The 27044-nt window shown below is 40.7% G+C and overlaps 1 protein-coding gene across 1 annotated transcript; it reads left to right on the top strand.

The window, feature by feature from the left end:
* Window positions 1-1786: 1786 nt before the first annotated feature.
* On the top strand, window positions 1787-25874 carry naa15b (N-alpha-acetyltransferase 15, NatA auxiliary subunit b). Its single transcript, XM_088419073.1, has 20 exons — window positions 1787-1844; window positions 8835-8919; window positions 9023-9127; window positions 9852-10009; window positions 10120-10254; window positions 12096-12249; window positions 12501-12620; window positions 12743-12838; window positions 12997-13103; window positions 13978-14050; window positions 16465-16634; window positions 16725-16877; window positions 17438-17566; window positions 17657-17870; window positions 19231-19424; window positions 19508-19616; window positions 19750-19848; window positions 19964-20107; window positions 21747-21844; window positions 24182-25874. Exons 1-20 carry the CDS (start codon window positions 1791-1793, stop codon window positions 24377-24379), a joined length of 2595 nt encoding a protein of 864 aa, XP_088275199.1. The 5' UTR covers window positions 1787-1790; the 3' UTR covers window positions 24380-25874.
* The last annotated feature ends 1170 nt before the right edge of the window (window positions 25875-27044 follow it).

The following is a 27044-nucleotide window of genomic DNA, read 5'->3' as shown; positions in this document are numbered from 1 at the left end:
CAGGGTGTAACTCTCAACCTCCCGTTTGCAAGCATTTAGAAGGGACAGCAGGGTGGCATGTCAAGTCGATATGTTTTGACAAACTTTGCAATATTTTAGCCTCCTAGTGTTTTTATTATATACTTTTCCATGCATCAAAAATATCTAAAAGCCCAAGTTGGGTCAAAATTTCACCCAGGGGTTAACTAACCATACTGAATCACTGATTAAGGATGCTAAGTGACAGTTCCACTGTCATTACGGGTTAGGCTTGTTTTTGCTCATGTTGGTGACACGAGGACAACAACACAACAAAACCACGCTGGTCTATGCGTTTTTGTTGGGTAGTTTGAGCACATAAGATATGATAAGAGACAGTCATTTCAGCAAAGAATTTCAGTCAAGTGCTGGGGGGTGAAGGATCTGCAGCTGGCAGTTTAGTGGACCATCAGCAGCGCAGACGTGGAGGCGGTTGTGGGTCCAAACTAATAGCTCATATTTTCCTGTAGGCAAACGTTTCTAACACAGGCTATCAGCTCAGCCCCCACTCCAGAGTTACTGTTATGACTTCCATACAGCACGATAAATGATGTGTAGCAAAGAGAGAAAGATCATTCTCTCTCTCTCCCTTTCACAGGCTAATAGGGTGAGGAAATGTACTGTGGGTGGACCAGAGTGAAACCGCACACGCCTGTAGGCTGGGGGAGGGGAGTGCGCCGCGCGCGTGCACGCGTGTGTGAGGGCGGGCGTGCGTGGTGTCAAGGTGATGAATGTGGTAGCAGGAGCCATTGTTGTGGTGTAGGAGTAAGAGGCCACCAGATAACTGCAGAGCAAGGCCCAAGCTGTCTACGACCGTGAATAAAACAACACTCTCTTTTTAATCTTCCTCTCCTAGAATCATCTGTTTATACTTGTCTTATTACAACTGGATGCCTTTATCGTTCCGTTTCATTACTTGATAATCATGTTTCTGAGTGTCAGATAAGATCCCCGTTTTAACCCAATCGCCGTTTTTAAATGTATTTCCATAATCTACATATACTTACATCCCCTCATACAAGTCAAACGGCAATGCACTAACGACTTGCTGACATTGTGTGCGGCTCGGTGGTTTCAGCTTTTTTTTTTTGTCGAGATGACGCCATCTGGAGGACGCAGGGTGGAACTGTGCAATTTCAGTTTAGGTCTGTTCCGTTAAAATGAACGTGCTACATTATTGCATTGGAGTTTTCTTTTATTCTCGCTTGTCTCCGTCTCGCTCGTTTATATAGCTCTGGGGGAAAACAAGGATAAAAGTAAGACAACTACAAACTTAACTGTTTCTGTGAACGTGTTATTTATCAATCTATGAGTTAAAATGCTGAAAATATAACATGAATTTATTTGAAATACAATAATATTAAATCGAATGTAAATACGTAAAAAAAATAAAACACGGCAAATTTTCCATCGCGTAATGTGATGCTATCACAAATCCATTTTTGGAAAGGCGTGAAGAACAAAACATGTCCACGTCCATTTTAGCTGTCAATTCAGCACCGCCACCTGCCCGCCAAATTGGTGGTCCAAAATACAACGTCCACGCCCGTCTTCAATGCACCAGGCAGCGTCGCCGCCATTTTGAAGGCGTTAGGGTTCCGTCAGTGAGTCAGGGGACGAGGCAGAAAGCCGAGTAATCGAACTGGGGCGCCTCGGGCAAGCAGCCGGGCCCGTCCGTCACTCGGCTCTACTCGTCTTGCCTGTTTGCGCTAGCATTAGCTAACGTTACATGTGCTGAGGTCGAGGGGAACTGATCTCATCTGCTCGCTACAATGCCGACAGTTACTTTACCACCAAAAGAGAACGCTCTCTTTAAGAGGATTTTGGTGAGTTGACCTCTCAGAAGTGGCATTACAATGAGCGGGGATGCTGGCGAATTTACACATCCACCCGGTCGTTGGCACTCGGGCTGTTAGCAACATGAGCTAGCAAAATGGAATCGTTGAATGGGTTAGCTAAACCGGCCCTGAACATCGCTGTCACTTGAACGTAACCAAAATGGTTGGCCGCTGCTTTGTTGTGATCCTGGCCCCCAACTAGAAATCATTTCGGCAAAACTATCTACATGCAAGAACGAGCTCCAAGCAACGTAGTGTGTGTCAAACATCACCGGTTAGGAATAAACGCACGGTCCCAATAGTGGCTTACGAGCTAATGAAAGCTACGAGTTTGTCTCGTGGTACAACAAATGCAAGGAAATTAACGGTAGTATTTTGCGACTTCTTCGTTTGATGTGCTGTAGTGGCATAGAAGATGTTTTCATGGTTTGCTTCGTGGTGGTGTAACTTAACTTGAAACATATTAACCGCTAAAGAAACGTGACGTTCGCTCCCATGTTCGGGCTAGCATACTAGCTATGTACCTTATCGCAACAATTTGGTCGTTTATCGCTCTCAATCTTTGGGCAATGCTATGCTTTCCCTTTGTGGCTTAAAGGTAGTATCGTGAGTTTGGCGTAGTCGAGTTTTCGGTTCAAGTGTGAGCCGAGGGGAAAGTTGCGAGTAAGTTATCTCCTGCATGATTGTGTCAGCAATTCTGTAGCACCTTCGGGCCTGCCTGCTGTACTTTGGCAGCTAGCAAGCTACCACCCGTGCTCTCGCCCCCCTGCCCATGTTTTGTTGTTCCTAAGTCATTTGCGGAATGTACACAGCGTCGCTCTGTCGTTTGGGCGTTAAAAAGAGTTGTCGATCTTTGCGGCATGCGTACACACAACACTCGCTGACTGATAAGTGTGTCGAACGTTGGCGAACAACATGTCTAGAGAGTGGAAGCATGCTGTTTGGGCTTGAACTGTCCGCACGTTCCAGTTTGACGTCATCTCACACTTAAGTTCACAGTAAGAGCAGGCTCTTTTTGTGGCAGCGGCATGCAGTGTGGCGACTGTGTGGCAGCTGCCACCGAGAGCCACGGGTAGCCACACTTGATGCCACCAGTAGCCACTCTTTCCGAGGCATTTCCATGTTCGTCTGTGGCTGCTGCCACCGGTAGCCACACTTGATGCCACCAGTAGCCACTCTTTCCGAGGCATTTCCATGTTCGTCTGTGGCTGCTGCCACCGGTAGCCACACTTGATGCCACCAGTAGCCACTCTTTCCGAGGCATTTCCATGTTCGTCTGTGGCTGCTGCAACCGGTAGCCACACTTGTTGCCTCTCTTTCTGAGGCATTTCCTTGTTCCCTCTGTGGCTTGGCTTCACCTCCACGTTATTCTTTTTCGTGTTTGACTTGCAATGTATTGTTGTTGGTTTGTATAGTTGATTTTATTTCACCCATTATTGTGTGGATTCCTCTTTCGTCGTCGCTGCCGTTGCATTTTCCTCGGTCTTTTTTTTTTATAAATATGTTTCTCTTATTTTCATTTCATGTATGTTTTTTAGATGTACTGGTATTGTATCTTATTTAGTGTGGACTGTGTTTTCATTTATTCACATTTGTATTATGTTCTATCACGCAATGACCGGAAGAGGCGTCTCCAGAGTTACTACGAGCGATGCAAACGAGTAGTCACGGTCGATGCAAATGAGTAGTCACGGTCGATGCAAATGAGTAGTCACGGTCGATGCAAATGAGTAGTCACGATCGATGCAAATGAGAAGCCACGAGCTATCCAATGAGCTGCAAGCAATGGCCGACATTTCACCGGCTATCCAATGCGCGGCAGGTAATGGCTGACTGGGCGTCGCTATACTGTAATACGGGGACTCCCCGTCGCCCAGCTGTCCAGTGAGCTGCAAGCAATGGCGGACGAGGCGTCTCCCGACGTGTCCTGAGCATGCAAATTAGTAGGCTGTTACCAGTATGTTGCTCCGTTTTTAAGTTTTTGGTTGTGTCCCCCTAGCGTTGTTGTTTTTTTTGTTAATTTTTGCATTGTATTGCATTCTTTTATATTAATAATAATAATAAAAAAAAAGGAGTCGCGATGGATGCAAACGAGTAGTCACGATCGATGCAAATGAGTAGTCACGGTCGATGCAAATGAGTAGTCACGATCGATGCAAATGAGACGCCACGAGCTATCCAATGAGCTGCAAGCAATGGCCGACATAGCAAAATGTCATATTAATTGAAACTAAGACGTTTAGCAACACGCATTCGCAATTAATTATTATTATTAATATAAAAGAACACAATACGCTAGGGGGACACAACCAAAAACTTAAAAACTGAGCAACATACTGGTAACAGCCTACTAATTTGCATGCTCAGGACACGTCGGGAGACGCCCCGTCCGCCATTGCTTGCAGCTCACTGGACAGCTGGGCGACGGGAGTCCCCGTATTACAACATAGCGACGCCCAGTCAGCCATTACCTGCCGCGCATTGGATAGCCGGTGAAATGTCGGCCATTGCTTGCAGCTCATTGGATAGCTCGTGGCTTCTCATTTGCATTGATCGTGACTACTCATTTGCATCGACCGTGACTACTCATTTGCATCGACCGTGACTACTCATTTGCATCGACCGTGACTACTCATTTGCATCGACCGTGACTACTCGTTTGGTGGTAACTCTGGAGACGCCTCTTCCGGTCATTGCGTGATAGAACATAATACAAATGTGAATAAATGAAAACACAGTCCACACTAAATAAGATACAATACCAGTACATCTAAAAAACATACATGAAATGAAAATAAGAGAAACATATTTATAAAAAAAAAAGACCGAGGAAAATGCAACGGCAGCGACGACGAAAGAGGAATCCACACAATAATGGGTGAAATAAAATCAACTATACAAACCAACAACAATACATTGCAAGTCAAACACGAAAAAGAATAACGTGGAGGTGAAGCCAAGCCACAGAGGGAACAAGGAAATGCCTCAGAAAGAGAGGCAACAAGTGTGGCTACCGGTTGCAGCAGCCACAGACGAACATGGAAATGCCTCGGAAAGAGTGGCTACTGGTGGCATCAAGTGTGGCTACCGGTGGCAGCAGCCACAGACGAACATGGAAATGCCTCGGAAAGAGTGGCTACTGGTGGCATCAAGTGTGGCTACCGGTGGCAGCAGCCACAGACGAACATGGAAATGCCTCGGAAAGAGTGGCTACTGGTGGCATCAAGTGTGGCTACCCGTGGCTCTCGGTGGCAGCTGCCACACAGTCGCCACACTGCATGCCGCTGCCACAAAAAGAGCCTGCTCTTTCTCTAAGTTCACTCTCATCGAGTATCGACCCCAGTCACCTTATATTCTATTTAAAGTAAGGGCAACCGCAGTTATTTGGCTGGGATGAAGTTATTTCTCAAAACCTAAGCACTGAATTGTTTTAAGCACATGGTCATTTTGTAATTTTGTTTTAAATTGTAATAGGTATATTTTTGTGGCTTTTCCCCTCATTAAAACGAATAGTAAAACTGTTGTGGCGCTTACTCACAACTCTGTTACTTAGTAGTATTCACTTGGATCCCAGAATGAATTGTGTGGCGCAATGCATTGAATTATTGAAGTTATAAAAGTGCAAATCATTGTCATTTGTATGTTGAGTTGGCAGTGTTTCTTGAAATGATCGTCTTATTTATTTTCACATGTATTCCTGTGCCCCATGGCTTAAGATATAAAAGTGAGGTTCTGGTCAATTTCTCCAAGTGAGCATTGCTTATAAAAATCAAAATGAATGAGTTTTTGCTCGACAGACCCATCTATTGATTGACATATCATGCATATTGTTGTAATCAAAGTTTTGATACATTTTCTACGTGTTAATTTTTAAGCTTGCAATTATCTGTTTACATTGTACAGTACAATGTTACTAGTGTAACATAAAGGGAAACCAATCTGAAAAACTGCCCAATTGATCTATGAGTGTATCCGAAGAATCAGTAGCGTCCTAGTTAAGTGTATCTGTGACCACACTCTGACTCTTAGGGTAAGCAAAAGCTTTTTGGACAAAGGTGTCAAATTATGACTTCTGTAGTAGATTTTTGGAGCTGCTTTCAGCAGTGTTCTTCTCGCATGCCATACTGTGTGCACAGAGGCTCGTGTGTTCACAGTGGCATTATCTAATAACATTGTATAGTCTACTATTCATGGGAAAATGAAACATCATTAACCATTTGTGATTTTTTTTTCTTACTCCACTAGATGGTGTTATTGGTTTAAAGATTAAGGCTAGTGCAGTGGAAATGTATTGAATTTCCACTACATCTTCAAACCAAGAGCACTAGTTATATGATTTTTTTTTTTTTAATTCATGCCGTTCATGAGGTTTCCTCTTACCATCGTTATGGTCTACAGCAACATACTTGTCTGTCTGATGATTCATATTGTAATGCGTGAAGCTACAACCTGATACCCCCCCCCCCCCCCCACACACACACACACACAGTACTCACAATCACTAAACTCATCTACTTATCGCAACTCCTAATCAGTGATTGTCGATTCTTATTGGGGTTTTTTTGTTGTTGTTGGGTTTTTTTTGTATTTCTGGAGTTATTTAAGAGTGGCGTGATTCATAGGAAAACAAGAAAGTGAAAAGAAAACAAGAAAATGATAGGTATGTCAGATGAAGACAAGAACAGAGGAGAACAGGTCCCATCGAGCCACCTTGAGACAAATTGTAGTGTCTGTATATACAGTTAATATATGGCTTTTAAGTACTCCAGTGTCAGTGATCAGGCTACAAGAAATAAGGGTCTTTTGGTGGCCTGTAGGTCTTCCGATGACATCGGGTGTTTCTTTGTATCGTATCGAGCCACCTTGAGACAAATTGTGGTGGCTCCGTAATATACAGAGAATACATGGCTTAAAGTGCTCCATTCTGAGTGATCAGACGACAAGATTGTATCAGGGGTCCTTTGATGGCCTCTATGCCTGATGATGTCACACGTTACTGTAAATTGTCACCCTCTGGCTGCTATTTTGTGCAGTATTGTTTCATTTTAAATCCATTGTAGGGTTATACATAGCTGGAAAGCTGAAAATTGTGTCTCTGTCCAAATATTTATGCCCCCTACAAAGATTTTTCTGACTTTATCCTAGGACTGCATGATTATGGCCAAGATAATAATCACGATTATTCATAATGTTTGGGCAGTATATAAATAAGGCTTCAAAGCTTGATACGTATGAATAATAATAATAATAATAATAATAATGAACTTAAATACATAAATATAGTGAAATACAATTACCACAAATTCACCCCGCAAAACATGGCAAAAACTTGGCACACAGTGCAAGACAGCTAACTTTTTGCTGAGTCCAAATCAATTAAAAAAATGTAGCCTTCATAGAACCAAGCACATTATTTACTCTTAAGCACATTTTAATCAATTAGCAATCAAAATGTAATTTTCGGTAATTTCAGAACAAATGTAATCACATTTTCTGCCAATCGGATTTTTAAAAGTGGATCTCAATTGACAGCTAGCACTGTATATATTAGGAAGCAGGTGAGAAACCCAATGCTGTTATACACTGGTAAATAATATAATAAGGTGAGAAAAGCTGAGGCTTTTGTCATGCAAACATGTGGGACACATTTCCCCCTGTTGGTAGGATGATAAAGTGCTTGATTTGGCTTGTAATCCAAATGTGTAATCATATGTTTATAGTAGTACTTCGTCCCATGGAGCGGCAGTAGTTACTATTCTTCAGCCTGGAAGACTCTTCCCCCTCTTTGGAGCTTTTGTTGACTTCTCACTTGCTTTGGGAAGTAAGCCAGTGTGAATGAGGTTTACCCACACTTTATTTTGCAAATGCTAAGTGGCTTTTTTTTTTTTTTTGCTCTCTTTAACACACTTTTATTCGGTACATAATACTTGCACCTTTGTTCCTTCTTTCCTTCAAACACAAAATAACATTTGATTTATCTTTCTTGAGTTTCGCTTTTTCGAATTATTTTTATTTATTTTATTTTTTTTCAATTTTAACATCTCAGAGACTTTGGAAAAGTGGGACTGTGTTGCTGATGGAAGAGCGCTGCATTTATGTTTTCAGTTTTGCCATCTAGCTGGAACTCAATCAATAATTTACGAGAACATATTCTCTATGCATTTTACTTTGAATAAAATGCTCTTTTTTCTGACTACAGTGTGCTGTGTCCAAGAGCACAAAATACCTTTTCAAAATATCTTTTATATTTTAAATATTTAATACAAATGGCCAATTTAGAATCAATTTTGCTCATAAGTTTGTGAGAGAACCTGCTTCTTGATACAAGTGTAAACAAAAGTTTAAATAAAGACATTTGTATCACTGTAACCACAAGGTCATGCTTTTTTAATTACAGTATTAACAGTCGTACTACCATACACAACGCATACACAAAGCATTTATGAAGCAGAGAAGAACATGCTGATGAAGCCCTCTTCATTTTCCTTCATCCAAGAGGCCATGTTGTAAATATGTTTACAAGATATATATGAAGGACAAAATAGCAAAACCTGTCAGCTTGGTGTGTGGGGCCCTAGTTATTGCCCGGTAAATGTGTGTATCCTACCTGGGTCATTACTCAACAGTCATATCGCTAAACATAATTACCGGTAATAATAAACAATAATAGGATTCCGTGGGTGCGTTATCATCAAAGCGGGGCATACTGATGTTTAGAGTGATCAGTGCAAATGATGAGCTTTTCATTTATTATATTGATGCTGTCTAGCCCCCGCCCCCATGCACTTTTCTGTTCTGTGTGTGAGAGACTGAGAGAGAGTCCGTCAAGCTGGAGTGAAGTTGACTGGGATTTACTCTAGTCTTCATTCTCTCGACAATATTGTAGTACCTTGTAAAAAAGCAGTGGCCATCTTCCCCTTCCAGAGTTTTACGTGTTTATGTGATCTCAATGTCTTGTTTTTCTCACCTCTTTTACAGCGATGTTACGAGCACAAGCAGTACAGAAATGGACTCAAGTTCTGCAAACAAATCCTTTCCAACCCCAAGTTTGCAGAACATGGAGGTCAGTAGCCAAAGTGCTTGTTTGGGTATAAGGATGCATACACATAAATGGTCCTTCATAATGGGTGGAAGCTAATTGCTCAGCATCCGGTTGTTCTTTCCAGAAACCCTGGCTATGAAGGGCTTGACCCTGAACTGTCTGGGGAAGAAGGAAGATGCTTATGACCTCGTCAGAAGAGGCCTGCGCAATGACCTTAAGAGTCACGTCTGTATCCTTAAATACATATTTTAAATTAGCATTTGATTAAAGGTATATCATCATGGTGTATGTATGTATGTGTGTGTGTGTGTATATGTATATCTCATTTGAACAGTTAATGTATATGCATAGAATTTGCAGTTATATATATATATATATATATATATATATATATATATATATATATATATATATATATATATATATAAGTCATTTGCGGAATGTACATTATATATATGTATATATATATATATATATATATATATATATATATATATATATATATATATATATATATGTATGTATGGAATGTGTATATATATATATATATATATAACTGCAAATTCTATGCATATACATTAACTGTTCAAATTTATTTTTCAAATTGTTTAAGTTTCAGGAACTGTACAATGTATCTTCATAAACCTGTTGTATACAGTACAGTCAGGATATCTGTAATTCAAAATCAGCCATCACTGCCACCCCCTCGTGGTTTTGTTTGATTACCACTCTTCTCAAGTTTGGAGTTAACGACAGAGCAGCATCAGACACTCCTTCAACGCTTCTAGTGAAAAAAACTTGGGGAAAAAAATCTGAAAACATGTTCTTGACACTAAACGCTTGGATTAAAATATTTACTGTTTGGCACCAATTGAGTTAAGGTCCCTGACCCTGGGGAAACTGTTACGATATACATTTTTGTTTTCTATGTTCCTTAACTGTGTGCCCCTCAGGCTGGCACGTATACGGTTTATTACAGCGCTCCGATAAAAAATATGACGAGGCCATTAAATGTTACCGAAACGCACTAAAATGGGACAAAGACAACCTCCAGATCCTTCGAGATCTGTCCTTGCTGCAGATTCAGATGAGAGATCTCGAAGGCTATAGGGTAAGTAACACAGAGCTTCAGTAGCAATTCCTACAATATACAGTTAAGTTACCTAAGTTTCTTCAATTCTGCTGTGAAAATTAAATGTGCGCACCTCATTTTTCATGTAGGAGACTCGGTACCAGCTGTTGCAGCTCCGCCCTGCTCAGCGAGCTTCCTGGATCGGCTATGCCATTGCCTATCATCTCCTGGAAGACTATGAGATGGCAGCAAAGATCATTGAGGAGTTCAGGAAAACACAACAGGTTGGACATACATTTTCAAATGTCGGCAGTACCCAGCACAGTGTGCCACTTGTTTTCTTTAAGCATTTACTCTGCATCCGTGATGGCACAATGAGGGATATAAACTACGTGCGCCTGGTCTGTCACTTCTCTCTATCATCTTGCCATTGATTAGCAAATTAGTTTCAAATAACTTGACTGTTTTATTAGCAACAGCAGAAAAGGGATTGATCGGAGAAAATTGAGCGCTTAAACCACCCAAAAATTGAGGGATACTACGATGTTTGATAAAAACGTCAGGTGACTACTGAGCAATTGCACTACACCTTGCGCAGTTTTCTTTAAGACCACATCCTTCGAGTGCAATGGATGCATAAACTATAAAGCGGTTTAGTTACTTGATAACATTTCAGCAAAGAGCAAATTTGGTGCAGTGCTACGAGCATTGTGTTCTTTTTTTAAGCTTACTACGGTACTGTTGCAGGGATCATCTCATTTTTCTCTTCTGTCACTTACACACCTTCCTCTGAAGCTCTGAGTGCTTAGAATGTAGCGGTCGTAATTTATGAAGACAAACCTAATTTATGTTAAAAGTAATTTAAGTATTCTTCCCGGATTACGTAAACCCCTCAAATGTCTGCCATGGCGACATTGCTGCTAATAATTGTCCCGTTCAGCCAGTGCTGGTATGCCATTTGGGGAAAAAAAATCTACTAGTGGCACAACAGATTTAAAAAAAAAAACAACAACAAAAAACTCAATAGTTTCAATCAAATGACAAATTCGAGTCTAGAGTTGAACAATAGCAGACGCATAAGGGGCATAAAGCCCCAGACAACTTAGCTCCTAGAATCACTGGGACATGCAAACCTCTCACCACTTGATATTCCAATTTTTTGAGCAGTACTTGCACTTATGTACTACTGTATGTAACTCTTTTGTGCTGAGTAACAACAAGGCCTCTCCTTTGTATGTTGTGTACAGAGGAATGGGCTCTGAAATGGTAGAATCTAATTTGAATTTTGTTAAAACAAGTCGATTTTGTGTAAAAGTAGTACTAGGCAATGTTATCTTGGGCCACCCAGTATCTCTCACATTATATTTACACATACATTTGGCAGTTGAAGCACTGCAGTTTTTTTTGCCTGCTCCTTTTTAATGGAAAAGGAAGCTAAGAGGGCGGCGATTTGCAATACTGGTAAGCTTTGACGCACTTCATAGGCCTGATCTGATCCGTTAATATAGGTATTGCATAGCTCATTTAATCCTCAAATTAGTTATTTGCTGTGTCTTTCGATTATTCACATTTCATCGTTTTGTCTGTGTTGCAGTGCGTACATTTCATTCAACTGGGATTTCTACTTCAAAAACAACACACTAATGCTTATAAAATGACCGACCCAATATTTGGGTCAAAATGTCCCAACCAATTGGGTTGTTTTGTATAAAACTGGTTTGAAACGAGACATCAAAAATTGGATTTTTTTTTTTTTTTTTTTGCGTAAATCAAGCCAGAATGTTGAGTCTAATTGACCCAAATATTAGGTCAATCCGATTTTGACCTATAATTGCGTTATTTTTGACTCAACTGATTTTGGAACCTATGTGTTTGTTTGATTTAGCATTCTGGCTGGTCTTTATTAATTTGTTGATTGAGTTTCATAAACCAAAATCACTCCAATTTACTGCTCAGAATCTTTTTAAGTTTCACAAATCAGGAATAAAAAGCTTCTGAAATGCAAATGTTAAGTTCAATGCTAGTTCTTTTTTTAATACTACCCTCACCCACTCAGCATGACCTGCACACCTTATTTAGCAGTGTCTTTTCTCTTCTTTTGTCAAATTATGTTTGTTATGCGTAGACTTCTCCTGACAAAGTGGACTACGAGTATAGTGAGCTGCTACTTTACCAGAACCAGGTGCTGAGAGAAGCGGGTCTTTACAAGGAGGCTTTGGAACATCTGTCAAACTATGAAAAGCAGATTTGTGACAAGCTAGCAGTGGAAGAGACAAGGGGTGAGTCAAGTCTCTCAACAAAGCACTGACTCCACATTAGACAATCCCCCTGCCCGTCTGAATTTCCATCATTGGAATTTCAACATTTTTGCTGTAGTACATGGGACTAAATGTTTATACCGCTTGGTACGGGCCGCGTAATTAGTGGCTGTGGTGGGTGTGGTTTGTCGTACTATTTTATTTCACAAATGCTTCAGTTGCAATCATTTCAGTTCCGGGCTCATTTGTATGTGTTTTTTTTTTTTTCTTAGGAGAGTTACTATTAAAGTTGGAGCGTCTGGATGAGGCTACAGATGTTTACCATCGCATGCAGGAGAGGAACCCGGAGAATTGGTCATATTATCACGGTCTGGAGAATGCATTAAAACCAAGTAAGACCTTATTTTTCCTGATGCAATCACCAACCAAAAATGAATATTTTTCAATTCGAAACTATTTAAAACTGCATAGTCATTGTGTTCGATTTGAATTTCTTTTTTGCTTCTTTTTTTAGGCAGTGTGGAGGAGAGATTTAAGATCTATGAGGATGCCTGGGAGAAGTTTCCAAAAGGCCTCGTTCCTCGTCGACTCCCTCTCAACTTTCTTACCGGTGTGGCCAATAATCACTCTTCTCCAAGCAGACTAATCATAACTCCACTTATAACATGAGTAGATGGATAAGAAGAATCAAGAAGATTTGAATGCATTATACATGTTATGTTCCCCCCTTTAACAATTGTCATCACACACACCATCTTTATCACATAGGTGAGAAGTTCAGAGAGTGTCTTGACAGATACCTGAGGATGAATTTCAGTAAAGGATGTCCGCCTGTCTTCACCACCCTCAAATCTCTTTACAACGACAAAGAAAAGGTGACTTTGATGATTCAGTGATAACAGATATTTAAATAGAAAATGTCTTCCCCTCGTCACTGCATAAAATATACAGTACACTACCGGTCAAATATCTTGCAGTCAGAGCGGCCCCTCGCTATATTTCTAAATTTGTTGCACGTGACTTTCACAGAAAGTCCAGATATGGCAGAGAATGGGAGGACACCCAATTTCACCCAAAAAGAGAGGGGTTCTTAAAAAAATATTTTTCAGATGACTAGCAATTGATTATTATTCAGAGGTAATGGCACATGCCAATTGTTCATTATTATAAAGTACACCACACATGTCCCTGGAGTTGAATCTTTGTGCCCCTCCTGTCAATTCTACCAAATTTGCGTTAAACCTTCCGCACCACAAAATAGACCAGCTTTTAGCTAGTCTAAAGTTTTGTCTACTTTTGGTCATGAAATTGCAAGATGCGCCATGGGCACTTGAGCCGGAAAGCATTTTGAGGCGAATCAGTGTCTGCTAAATCCCAAACACGACAGGATGGACCTGAACTCTCATGAAGTTTTGGATACGCCACATTTTGCTCATCATGCAGTCCTCCCTTTATCACCAAAATGTCAATTGCGCTGCGCAACCATTCTCTCTGTGTGCTGAATGTGGACTACCAAATTCCCAAACCGGGAAAACTAGACTTACGTATGCACGAAGTTGAAGATGGGATTTACACCAACCACGCCTGTGCCAGTCTACCAAATTAGAGCTTTTTGACTTGCGTTGAGAAGGCGTGTGCTAACCTTTTTTGACTGGTAGTGTACATCTTACACTAAAGGTACCAAAGCTAATAGTTCATCTGTTTTATTTAGTATATCCCCTTACAAGTCTTCCTTATTTTTAATTGCAGGTGTCTATTATAGAAAAATTGGTCGTGGGCTTTGAGACTTCATTAAAAAGCTCAAGACTGTTCAGCCAAAATGGTAAGGGCACACACATAAGATGCATACCAAATAATCGTGGGGCGGCATGGCTCGGTGGTAGAGTGGTTGTCTCCCAGCTGAGAGGCTGTGGATTCGATCCCCCGACCAGTAAGACCGTGTCGAAGTGTCCTTGAGCAAGACACTGAACCCCCAATTGCTCCTGATGCTGTGTCATCAGTAGGTAAATGACTAGTTAGTTTAAAGCGCTTTGAGTACCCAAGGTAGAAAAGCGCTATATAAGTGAAAGACCATTTACCATTTGTGCATCTTTCCGCGTGATAAACCTCAAGCACTCTCATATAGTTTGCACTATTACAGCAACACTTTCAGATTTTGTTAATTATGGCGGCGACAAGAGCGGTAGCGTTTTGCGTAGTGCAAGACTCACATTTGCTGTGAGGACCAAATCGTTCCTTGTGAAAGCCTGAGCTCTTGGTTGCCTGCATTCAGACTGAATTACATTTCTGCTTCCAGTGGTGGCGTGACAGATGAATAGTGTTTCGAGTGTCCAATATACAATTGTGCCTAAACGAGTGGTTTTTAACCACGGTTCGATCAAACCCTAAGGGTTCGGTGAGTTGTTCCCAGGGGTTCGCATTTGCTCCAGAGGTCAAGACACACCTGTCTCGTCAAGTGCAGATAATCACGTTATGTTGTTTTGCCGGTCAGTCCTGCCGGGAATTTACTGCACTCAGTTGGCAATGTGTGTTTGATGTGGTAGTGCGTCGTGTGATTCCTTTTAATATTTTTCATTCAAACTATATAGAGCAATAAAATAAAGTGGTGGGCGAATAAATACAGCAGGGATTCACATCATTGAAAGTGATGGGAATCAGCCTCCTATCTGCTGGTTTGCATACCCAGTTCAGGTACTGGTAAACATACATACTGTGTGTCTTCATTTTGAAAGAAAAATAAATCATTTGATTTTTCATAAAAAAAAGAAGTGGGTCCGGTGAAACCCTAATGAAACTGGTGGCTTTCAGTACTTTCAACAAGGTTAAGAACCAGTGTATATCCAGTACCAGTGAATATCATACAAAAGGTACCTGGCTGGAGGCTGGTTGTGTCAGTGTAGAACTGCAAACTATTAAGCAATGACCATCTGTTGCCTACACTCAAATTTGAGATGAACAAATCAACATTAGTGCTATCATTTTGATTAGAGCATTGACAGCTACTCCCTAGTCCACCAGGAACACAACCAAGGTAGCATAGGTTGGAAAGCCCTCCTTGTCTTTAATCACCCCATGAAGGAAAGCCGAGCCAGTGACCGTTCCGGTAGCCCCCCCCCCCCCCCCCTTTTTTTTTTGGGGTCTCCTCAGCAAAACTTGCCATTTATCTGGTTGTTTTTGAAGTTTTTACCATAATAGCAGTAATCGCGCATTAACGTTCAAATCGACTGCTTTCTTTGCTACCCAGTAGGGAAAGGAGGAATGGACGTGTGCTATTTTTCAGTCCATCAGGTTTGTAGTTTTTTTTTTTTGTGTAGCACTTTTCCTGCCACCCATCTCAAAGTTCTTTATTGCCAGTAAAAAGCATTCCAGACAGCTCACACCATGACAAGTATCATTCAAATAATTGTAAATCAATGTTTCATCAGAAGTTACGAAAATATTTTTCGAAGTTTCAGATATTCATGAGTGTTGCTTTAAAACGGCTTGCAAGATTTGAAAGTATCCTCACTACTTTTCTTTCCCCTTGAGTCTGGTAGTCATGCCACTCACAAACATGAACATGCATGCAAAATGCACTGTAAACAAGCCAACTGTAGAATAGTCATGGGTGCTTTCTTGCTAGCATGACACGTATTTGTGATGGGTGCGTTTCTATAGCACAAAATGTCATTTGTGTTTGTCTTTAAGTTCTTTATTGTTTTTTTTTATTGTACAACCAATTAAAAATCCAAAACGGGTTGTAAAATTAGCTGTTGAATAGAAATGTTGCTGGTTCCACGTTGGTTCTGAATTTTCTCTGTTGCCTGGGCCCCTTCCACCTTTACACTCAGGGCTCTGGCAACAACCAATCATGGTTCAGCTTCTCAATTGACCAAGCCCATAAAACAAGTGAGTCCTGATTGGTTGTTACATTAGCCCTGAGAACATGTGATGCTATTTTCGGTTAACAGCACGTGGCAAAAATTCTCAATTTTTTATTTTTTTTTTTAAATTTTAGACAAAATATGAGCTGCAAATATTTTTACTGCTTAAAAAAAAGTACTGCGTTTTTTAATGAATTAATTTAATTGCGTCATCGTTTTAGCAGGGGATTCAGGTTGAGGCCCAACAGCCTGCAAACCATATGTATACAAGAGGGGCTATTTTTGAAGCGCACGTTTCATCCAAGAATAAAGTCGAATTGGCATTTGTTGTTGATGTTATCTATAAAGTAACAGTCTTCTTGGCCTTTCTTAGATGATGGTAAAGAGGAGCCACCAACTACATTGCTTTGGGTGCAGTACTTCCTGGCTCAGCACTACGACATGGTTGGCCAACAGACACTTGCTCTGGAGTATATCAACACAGCCATTGAGAGTACTCCAACCCTCATTGAGCTCTTCCTAATCAAAGCCAAGATTTACAAGGTAACCTTTGCTACAGCACATTTTTGCTTCCAGCATTTGTAAGTTTAGCATTGCATATCATTGCGGTGTTGCATGTTTATTCCCTGGTAGCATGCTGGTAACATCCGAGAAGCAGCCCAGTGGATGGATGAGGCGCAGGCTTTGGACACTGCTGACAGATTCATCAACTCAAAGTGTGCCAAGTACATGCTGAAGGCTGGCATGATCAAAGAGGCGGAGGAGATGTGCTCCAAATTCACACGGGTGAGAAGGCATTCACAAGTACATGCTGAAAGCCGCAGACAAAATTGTTGGTACCCCGCTTAGTAATAACAAAAGCTATACTGGTCACAGAAAAAAATATCAATCTGTCAAAAGTAATCAATCATTTTTTATTGAAGGAAAAAAAAAAACAACTGAATAGCAAACATAGCAATTGAATTGTGCTTTAAGAGAATTGTTGTTTAAAAAAACAAACAAACTCACAAAATAGGCCTTGACTAAAGTGGTGGTACCCTTAACTTAATATTTTGTTTTGCAGCCTTTTGAGGCTTTCACTGCGATTAAATAATTATTGTAACTTTCAATAAACCTATGTGTATAGTGATATAAACCAAACACGCGATACCTTCATTTTTAATCACGCGATTCTGTGTTTTTAGAGAATTTGTTTTATGTTTGGAAGTGTCAAAATATACTGTACAATGTCAACATTGATATCCTGTAAAGTTTCACAATTGTCAGCGCAGTGTGTCTTGCTTGTTTGGTGTGACTTGGACATGGTCACGTGGTGTCATTCATGCCCGTGCTTGCTATTTGTCCAGGAGGGAGCATCAGCAGTGGAGAACCTGAATGAGATGCAATGTATGTGGTTCCAGACAGAGTGCGCACTTGCCTACAAGGCCATGGGCAAGTATGGAGAGGCTCTCAAGAAGTGCCATGAAATTGAAAGGGTAGGTCTTAACAAACAGTGTTTGCCTTACAGTTGCGTCTAATCTGCAATTTTTCTTAATTTCACTTTTGATTCCCCTGTGCCCATTAAGCATTTTGTGGAGATCACGGACGACCAGTTTGATTTCCACACTTACTGCATGAGAAAGATGACGCTGCGCTCGTACGTGGATCTGCTGAAACTTGAGGACGTGCTTCGGATGCACCCCTTTTACTACAAGGCTGCCGTCACTGCCATTCAGATATACCTGAGCCTTCATGACAATCCCCTGACTGATGACAGCAAGGAGTTGCAGGCCGACACTGGTAAAGAAAGCTTGTTGGGTTTTTGTTTTTTTGTTTTTTTAAATGTCTATTACCATGCAATAAGCATACGTACAGTATCATTCTGTAACTTGAGCACACCGGTATATACGGTAAACCGGATGAATGTTTTAAGAAGTCTGAGAGTTCCACAGAAGCAGTACTTCATAAGCTCATTACGCGTACAAATATGAGAGAACAAAAACTGCCCCCTTACTGTATGAAATAGGCAGTTATGTCCCATTCTAGGGAAGTCTTAGGCATATCAATGCGTACGTAGGTGCTCTCCCAGTCTCCCCGCTCCCAGAAAGGCCAATGACATAAGTGTATTAATGAGCGATTTTGTTCTCTTCAGGGAGTGGGAAGTCCAACAAAGAAAATATTAATATGAGCCTATGCGAGCTGTTCAAAAAGGTCAATGGATCATCCCGCTGATCTATCATGTTAACAAACTCAGCTTAGGGACTTGCTCAGCTACACCTTATTCACTCAATCAGGACAACACACGCGTTCACATGCATACATGCTCAGAGCGGGAACCTTTGACTGTCTCGTGATTCAATTTATTGAGGTGTCATTTTTTTATTTAAGTGGACCATAACTGCTTCTCGATTGATTATTTTGAATCATTGGCACACCAACCACAAGAAAGGAAAACTTTATTTGATTATGTATTGTAAGTATTTATTGATTGTAATGAAATAAAACATCAAAGTAATTTCACCCCATCATTCTTCTTGATATGGCTGTTTTTTTTGATTGATAGAAATCCTACATTGTTGAGAAATTTCCATTTATTAAAAGTCAATGCATAGATGGATCTTTTCTCTGTCTGCATTGAAAAAGTTCAATTTTATTTGAATGCACACCTAGTTCGTGGCAAGTGCTAACGCCGGAGACTTGTCATATCAAACAATGACAGCACATTGTCACTCCTTGATTATGGTATAAGTGTGACGTTATTGCACTAAAAACGGAGTCACAAGGATTAGTGAAGCTAGTTGGTAGCAACCACCGCTGTGAAGACCAACTTAAAAAATAATCCATACCTGTACTTAGGAGAGAAAGGGGCACTGTAGCACGACACATGCAAAACAATACAGAGTCAAAACAGGCACCAAATAATACACAAAAAAACAGTTACAGGTTATAGCAGTAACCAAAATAAGTTCAGAATCTTTCTCCAGGTTCATATCAATCAAAGGAGGAGTAGACTGTAAAGCTCAGTATAGATTATAATAACAAGAAAAGTGTATTATTGTAACCAAAGAGATCCTAAACCTTAGAAGTTGCAGCTTATTGTTGGAATTCACTGTGATTTTTTTCCCCCTCCCCTACCACGCACCTTGTTCATTTCCTCCAGCTAACCTCTCGGACAAAGAGCTGAAGAAGCTTAGGAACAAACAGCGGCGAGCCCAAAAGAAGGCCCAGCTGGAGGAGGAGAAGAAGAATGCAGAAAAGGAGAAGCAACTGAAAAATCAGAAAAAGAAGAAAGAGGATGACGACGAAGAGATTGGGGGCCCTAAAGAGGAGCTCATTCCTGACAAATTGGTCAAGGTTTGTTTTTGTTTTCCATCTTAAGATGTTTTTTTGGTATCTTGACAGATATATTGACCATTGTGTTGCCCTCATGTATGCAGGTAGAAAATCCACTGGAAGAAGCAGTCAAGTTTCTGATGCCCCTCAAACACCTTGTCAAAGATAAAATTGACACACACTTACTGGCATTTGAAATCTACTTCAGAAAAGGTTTGTGATTTCAACACAATGCACTGTTGTGGAATTATTCTAGATTCTGCCATCATTTAGTTTGCCCTTGACACATGTTTCACTTACGTGCAGTCTTAAGAATATAATTGGTTATGTGTATCACCTCCTTCAGAAAAGTATCTTTTGATGCTGCAATCAGTGAAGAGGGCGTTAGCCATCGACCCAGACCACCCATGGCTACACCAGTGTCTAGTACGCTTCTTCAAAGGAGGTAAAAGCGATGAAAAAAAGAGAGAGAGAGACAAACCTTTCTGCCAAACTTGTGTTACTGGTTTCCTATCAAATTGCGCACACATCTTACACCCTGCCGTTTTCCCTGCGTTCAGTCTCCGAGAGCAAAGAGCTGCCAGACGTGGTTCGGACAGTCTTGAAACAAGAAGTCACCCGGCTGTTTGGCGACAGCAATGCTAAGAGCTTCAACCAGGCCTACCTCTCCAAACACTCCAACTCCATACCACATCGATTGGCTGGTATGTCTTTGTTTGGGTCACGCTCCTTAGGCATGGGCCGATATCAGTTTCAGAAAGTAGAATTTTCTTGAACAAAAATATCACGGTATTACAATTGCAGCTCTATTTTTTCCCATTGAACACTAATTTCTTTATAAACAAAATAATGAATATTTGGTACGTTAGGAAATGTGCACCACCAAATTTAGTACAGACACTAATAAACAAAGAAACATTTTAAACAGTCCCTGGAAAGCTATTTTTTAAGACAAATACCTCCTCCATGCATGCCAAGAAGGTTAAAAAAAACTGAGTTGCGTCAATTTTCCGTTTCTTCCATGAATTTCCACCGCGAGGCACACTAGATTAAAAAAAAATCCTCTACGCTAATGGTGATATATCATACACAAAGCAAGGTTGTTTGGTTAGTATGAGCATAAATTTGCCTTTTTGATGAAAGATAAATTATCACACATGTATGCCTTTTTCATGAAGCGGTGTTTTGAGAACCGTCTTGTGAGATCAAAACAATGGTGTGAAGGCTGTGCTGAGCATTATAACATGATTTTGATTGCTAAAGCTCTGTCCAGTCATCTCCCAGAAATAGCGACTTCATCAAAATTCCACCTCCTTATTGGTTTCGACTCGCAAACGTATCTTGTCCCCCAGTATTATGCATGGTCTTAAGGGGTTAAGACAAAGACCTTCTCTTTGTCCTCTGTACATGCCAAGAAGATTAAAAACATCCAATTATTTTCAAAGAGGCAGCTTGTTGAGTCATCTCTTCAAGGAGTTTTTATTCGACTCCATTTAAACGGCCCCTTTGTTAGATTAAGCATAAAAGAAACACGATCATTACCGGTTATGGGCAGTATTTGCGGTAAGTGAAACCTTGACTTTTTAACACTGCAGCAAACAGTTTGCCTGGTGTGATATAAACAATAGAAGGATCTTGATTCACTTCATGTATTGTGCCAATGATATCCCCATTTGGCCTAAATGATTAATTGCATTTGCAACATGATTACGATTTGATCAAAGTTGACTTTCTAAACCCAACGGGAGCAATTTGATTGATGGTTACTGTAATCCGCACGTAGACGTGCTGTCATTGAACAAAAAGCAGTCGGTTGCGTCCTTCGTTCAAAATCCTGATTATAGCAGTGTGCCGTGCAAAGTTGTCAAGCAGTCAGATATTTAGAAGATCAATTCAGCTTTGTTTTAATGAAATAGAATCAAAGAACAAAATAAAGTGTTACTCTTTATGCGAATGCAAAGTTGTTACATCATAAACTGTTGTAATCTTACTCAAATTCATTTTATAACATTATGTATTGGTCTATACGATTCGTATTTAAGTACTGCTGCCTACGGTTCCTTACATTTCATGAAACTAAGTGGTATGTAGGTATAGCCACAGGCGTTGTTGCAATCTGTTCTTTCATCTATGACTTGATCTAAAATATAGTTGACATTTCAAAAGTTATAAGGTGTATCATGTTCAGAAATGTGTCCCTGCATGTGTTTTCCTAATGGCTGAAGAGAAAAAGTAGTATCGGGTTGATTTTGAAACATATCAACTGTGAAAAGAAAACCAATATGTCACTGCATTTGACGAATGCTCAATATCACCTGACAAAGTATTATTGTTTCCTTGCAGCTGCTAAGATGATGGTGTACATGGACTCGTCAACACTGTCAAAAGCAGTTGAACTGGCCACTGCACTCGACGACTCACTCCAAAACAGATCTATCCAGGTATGTTTGTTTGCGGAGCGTATTAACGTTGCAGTTTGCATTGTGCACCTCAATCACATTCAAATGCAAAACTACCAATGTGCATTTATAATGCAATTGGAAGTTTTGAATGTGAGTGACGTTACGTTTGGAAGAAGTCAAATGTTTAAAAAATACAAATGTCGTTTGTCGTGACTATACAGATGACACGCAGCTGTATTTCTCAATGTCGCCACATTCTAAAGCAGCTAAACTGCGGGCCGTCTCCACATTTTGTCCGCCGACCCCTGAACAATACCAAAGATCCATTATGCTCCTCGACGCAACTGCTAATGTGGTTCCTAAAAGCGGACTAGATATTAGTCTCCCTCAAAGCTGGTCTCTTTTGCTATGCTGGTGGTGTTGACTTCCGCGGGTGTTGTTGATGCGGTTTTGGTGGATTACAAGTATGCCCAGGCGGAAATATTCTGTGCTCCACAACGTGTGCACGAGAACGGCGTTGTATTTCATTCATAACTGTGTCAGTGGCATGGGAACCGAATTATAACAATGATCGTTTTAAAAATATTTTGATAGCACCATTGCAAGGCAGGGGATGTGTTGGGGGGTGCGGTGGTCAGTTTTTTGACAACAGCTTGCATGGGATAGTAATTTCCTGAATTTTTTAAACAAATCCATTCATTCTAATCTTTATCAGATATGTTTTAGTAGCGTGTTGTGCTGTTTTTTGTTTTGGGTGTTTTTGGAGGGGTGGTGTAAATGAGGCACGATCCCTCTGAATTATTCTTAAAATAAATAAATTGAATGAATGATAAGAAGGGATAGATAGATGGATCATTTTAAAAATATTGTAATAGCACCCTGACCGCCGAAGTGGTCAAAAACACAACAATCCTTCTGAACTGATCGGGTAATCATACTGTAATGTATACATTTATGTGAATCTCTCAATCAGTTTCAACAAAAAGTCTCTATTAATCATTTAATTAAACTAAATGAAATGTTTCAAATGCATGCTGTGACTAGTGCAACCCACCTTTTCTGGGGGGGTTGCAAAGTTGGTATTGCAGGCGGTCTGCAGTCAAAGCAAGCAGACGGCATCATCCACAAGGGGATAAAGCATTTTGTCATGCACTGACCCGCCAGTCTTCTTGCGCAAAAGGGAGAGAACTCCTCCTAGGCTGGGGGTCGGCAACCTTTAACATTCAAAGTTTTCATGGATAAGGCAACACTGGGAGCCACCATGTTTTCTTATACATCTGACGTTTGTGCTTTTAATCTGGAAGCCTATGCTTTATTTCTTTTTCCTGTTTTGACATTCCCGAACCAAAACCCGCACTAAACACGTCCTATAGATGTGGCAATATCACACAAACAGCATTGACTGCTATTCAATGCAACCATACACCGTCCACATAGTTATTTATTTTATCCAAACCAGGGAGAGCCGCAGCATAAGGATGAACGACCCTAATGTGGCTCCGGAGCCACAAGTTGCTGACCGCTGACCCAGGCGCACATTTAGACTGTACTCTGTCCCAGACCTGCGCCTGAATATCAAACTAGGGCTCCTCTGTCTTTAAACACCAAAGATGGAATCCGAAATCTCATGGATTCTGACTTACATTAAGATATCATATCAAATCAATCACCAAAACAGCCTTTTATCAGCTGAAAAACACATCAAAATGCGATTTCCATTTCTCTCCATTCGACTTGATTGTAATGTTCCTCTTACTTGAATCCTACAAAAGAGCATGAAACTGTTGCAGCTCAGGTTCTGAGTAGAACAAAGAGATCAGAGCAAACCAGGCTGGCTCGAAGACCGGCTTCCAGACAGTTGGAGAATAGCCTTTTAAATTCTGCAGCTCGATAAATCATTGAATGTTTGAAGTCCCGAATATATGAAAGAACAGACTCAAGTCCATTAGCGGAGCCCGAATTTCACAGCAAACACGGTGAAGTCGCATTTAGCTGCGCAGTTATAGAATCAACTCCAGACAAGAGTGGTCAGCGCCAAGACTAATGGCTCTTAAATCCAGGTTAAAAATCACCCCCATTCAGGTCGTTTAAGGAATTTATTCAGTCAATCTTTAGTATTTTTATCCGCCTTTGAAAACTATTTTTCATTTTTAGTTTTCTTCATGTCTTTTTTTAAGTCTGTCAAAGTTTATATGTTGTCAATGTATGTATTAGTATTTTTCTCTGCTTATTGTAAATGCTTTTAGGTGGTTCGTCTTTGCTTGCGTGAAGGATGAAATCCTTGCCAGCGTAGTCTGAAAGAAACGAAAATATTAGGAGCCTTGCCTTGTCGGCAATTTGACGTCAGCGCCTTGGTTTTTTGTTTTGTTTATCCAGGTCTGCACAGAGGTCCTGGAGAATCTTCGGAGCGGCCACCTGAGCGACTCAAAGGAGTGCGCCGAGTCATACCGCGCAGAGTGTCACAAGCTTTACCCCTACACATTAGCTTTCATGCCCCCCGGATATGAGGAGAACACCAAGATGGCTAATGGAGACGTTTCCACAGAAACAGAAGAGCTAGCCAACGAGATGTGAGCATGGCCAGACAAAGGGGGAAGAGAAAAGGAATAGGGCCTTGCACAGAGCCTTGTGGTACGGCTGGCAGTAATTTTATAGAGCCAGACACACGGGAAGCGAAATAGATGTTTCGTTCTTTGGCTCAGCTTCAATTGGGTCTGACCCGGCATGGCTTGGCTCTTTCCCATATGCTGAAAATCAGGACTGTATGCGTGTGTTTGCGTGGGCGTGTGTCATGGGTATGAATGAGTCTCGAAGCGTGCGTGCGGTTTTGTTTATTTGTGATAAAGGGGAGGAAGATAACAAAATGGCCATTTTACTTTTTTTCTTTTATAGCGCAACCGACCACACTGAATAATAATTGGGGAGAAAGAAAAACAGCGGTCATTGGCAAATGTTGAAGTGAAACTGACCTGACTGGTTTCTCTGAGATGACAACCACCGGAGTTTGACTCTGCCACTTCTACAAGCCCTTCGGTTGTTTCTTTTACAAGCAAAGCTAATATAAAAAAAAAATTCAAAAAGAAGAGGGGGAAAAAAACGAGACGCGGCTGTCACTTGGGAGCCATCGTGTCCTCGGTGAGTCTGATCCAACGGGTCGGCGGCAAACTGAGCAGAGAGAGTTAACGAGGGCTCCAAATAGATGCCGAGGACGTTCTTCGAGCGCGGGTGAATTTAGATCTGTTCGTTTAGATCATCTGAGCGCGGGCGGGCATTCGTTCGACTGGCCGGCGTGCGACGCAGGACCTGGAAGAAGGCTCTCGCTCCCCTCGTCGTTCTAGTTTTATGGTCTGTTACTACGGAGCGGCTCGTAGCATAGAATGAAAACTGCGAGGTTATGTTTTGTCTGGTTCTATACACTGCTACTACTACTACTCGACATGTTCACTCTAAGAAGAAAGTGACGGATCTAAGCAATATCATAGACGCCTCCTGTCCATCGTGCAGCAGTCGGGATTTTACATGAGTCAAGTGGTCTCATTTTACATTCACGCACACACACATATATATATATATATATATATATATATATATAGATATATATAGATATATATATATATATATATATATATATATATATATATATATATATTGCATCTAGACTATTACTCATGCAGAAGGGTCTTCCATTGAAATCCAAATGACTCTTCGGGAGGTCAGAATTAGTCATCCAAACCTGTTCTCTGGGGTCTAACATTAAAATGCAAAAATTTCAGCACCCTGGTTTTTTTTTTGTTTTTTTTTTGGGGGGGGGGGTAACCCACTACCCTAATTTCTTGCCCTTCTCTTTCTAATTTGGGTTCTAATGTGAAAGATCAAATCTGAGATGGCAATGTAAGATATCTGGATTTTTGTATTAAAACCAAACAAATGTAAAATATTGTCTTTTTTTTCATCTGTTTTGATATTAATTGCATCTGTTAATTGTAGGCACACCAATGGTATCCTAATTCTAGGATCACACTGATCAAGCACTAATCGTTCTCAACGAAGACGTCTAATAAAACGTGCCAAGATTTGGTACAATTGAAAATTTGATCCGAACTTTTGAACGGGCCATTCTGTCTCTGCCCTGTTTGTGTGTAGCTGTTGGTTGGCCCATGCAAATGGGCTCCTTGGACAGTTGAAGTCATTGCACCATCACTCAACATGTTAAAGTGTACCTCTGGAGATCCCAAATTGGATTGGAGTATGATAGTTAACTTTTAATTGATTTATTTTCTCGTCCTGTATTTGCCAAAACAGTTTGCCCAAGTTCACCCCAGTTCGTTTTAAAGGAGGGACATTTTGGAAACAGATTGGCCAGAATCATTCCTTACCCCACTGAGTGATATTCCAGATTGCGAGTGTCGTTGCAAAAATTCTTTATTTTCTGACGGAAGTGAAGAAGAAATGGGCCAACGCGGACATATATTTGAGCCAGAAAGGTGATCCGATTGGGAATCCGGCGATGAAAAATTCGCAAGATTGATTTGTCATACGAAGAAAATGCCACGTTGCAATGGGGAGACAGCTGGGCTAAGATGGAAGCTGCTCCTTTGATCAGGTACCAAAGACTGATAATTGAGTGTTTTTGATGCCAGTCTGAGAATATTGACTAAATTGCTTAATTTAGGTCTAATTAACTTCATGTCACACGCAAACATCACTGGCTTGATCAACAAGTCCGTGCCTGCTGCTCCCCATCAACTGTCCAACCGGTAAGTGTTTGCACAGCACAGTAATGAAATAGAATCCAGACGTTGCCTTGATTTTTTTTGCTGCTCAAAATATTTTACACCTTTATGCAGTCTCAGGCAGACTAATGTGAAATTAAATTCATCGCTAATACCCCCCCCACACACACACACACACACACACACACTCAAACCTTTATTATGGCACTTAACTTACCTCCTAGGTTAACTTGGCATGGCAAGCGGCATCTTTTCCAGTCTCTCCTCACTTTTTAATTCATTTTTTTATTCATTAGGTGCATAATATACATTCTTAAATGCAAACAGCGGGGTGCTCACTGCGTTGATCACGGCGGACCGGGATAACATCACATGTGTAAGTCAGCTGGGAAAAAAAAACTCAATCTTTATTAGGGAACCTTTTGGGAATTTTTTGATGCCGCTGCTCCATCCGCTGCATCCAATTTTCTCTTTCAAACTATAGTTTCCCTTGGCTTTTCAGTCAC

The sequence above is a fragment of the Hippichthys cyanospilos genome, chromosome 7, assembly GCF_059441005.1.
Source record: "Hippichthys cyanospilos isolate Australia breed blue-spotted pipefish chromosome 7, RoL_Hcya_1.0, whole genome shotgun sequence".
NCBI lineage: Eukaryota > Metazoa > Chordata > Actinopteri > Syngnathiformes > Syngnathidae > Hippichthys > Hippichthys cyanospilos.
This window is presented reverse-complemented; position numbering and strand designations above follow the sequence as displayed.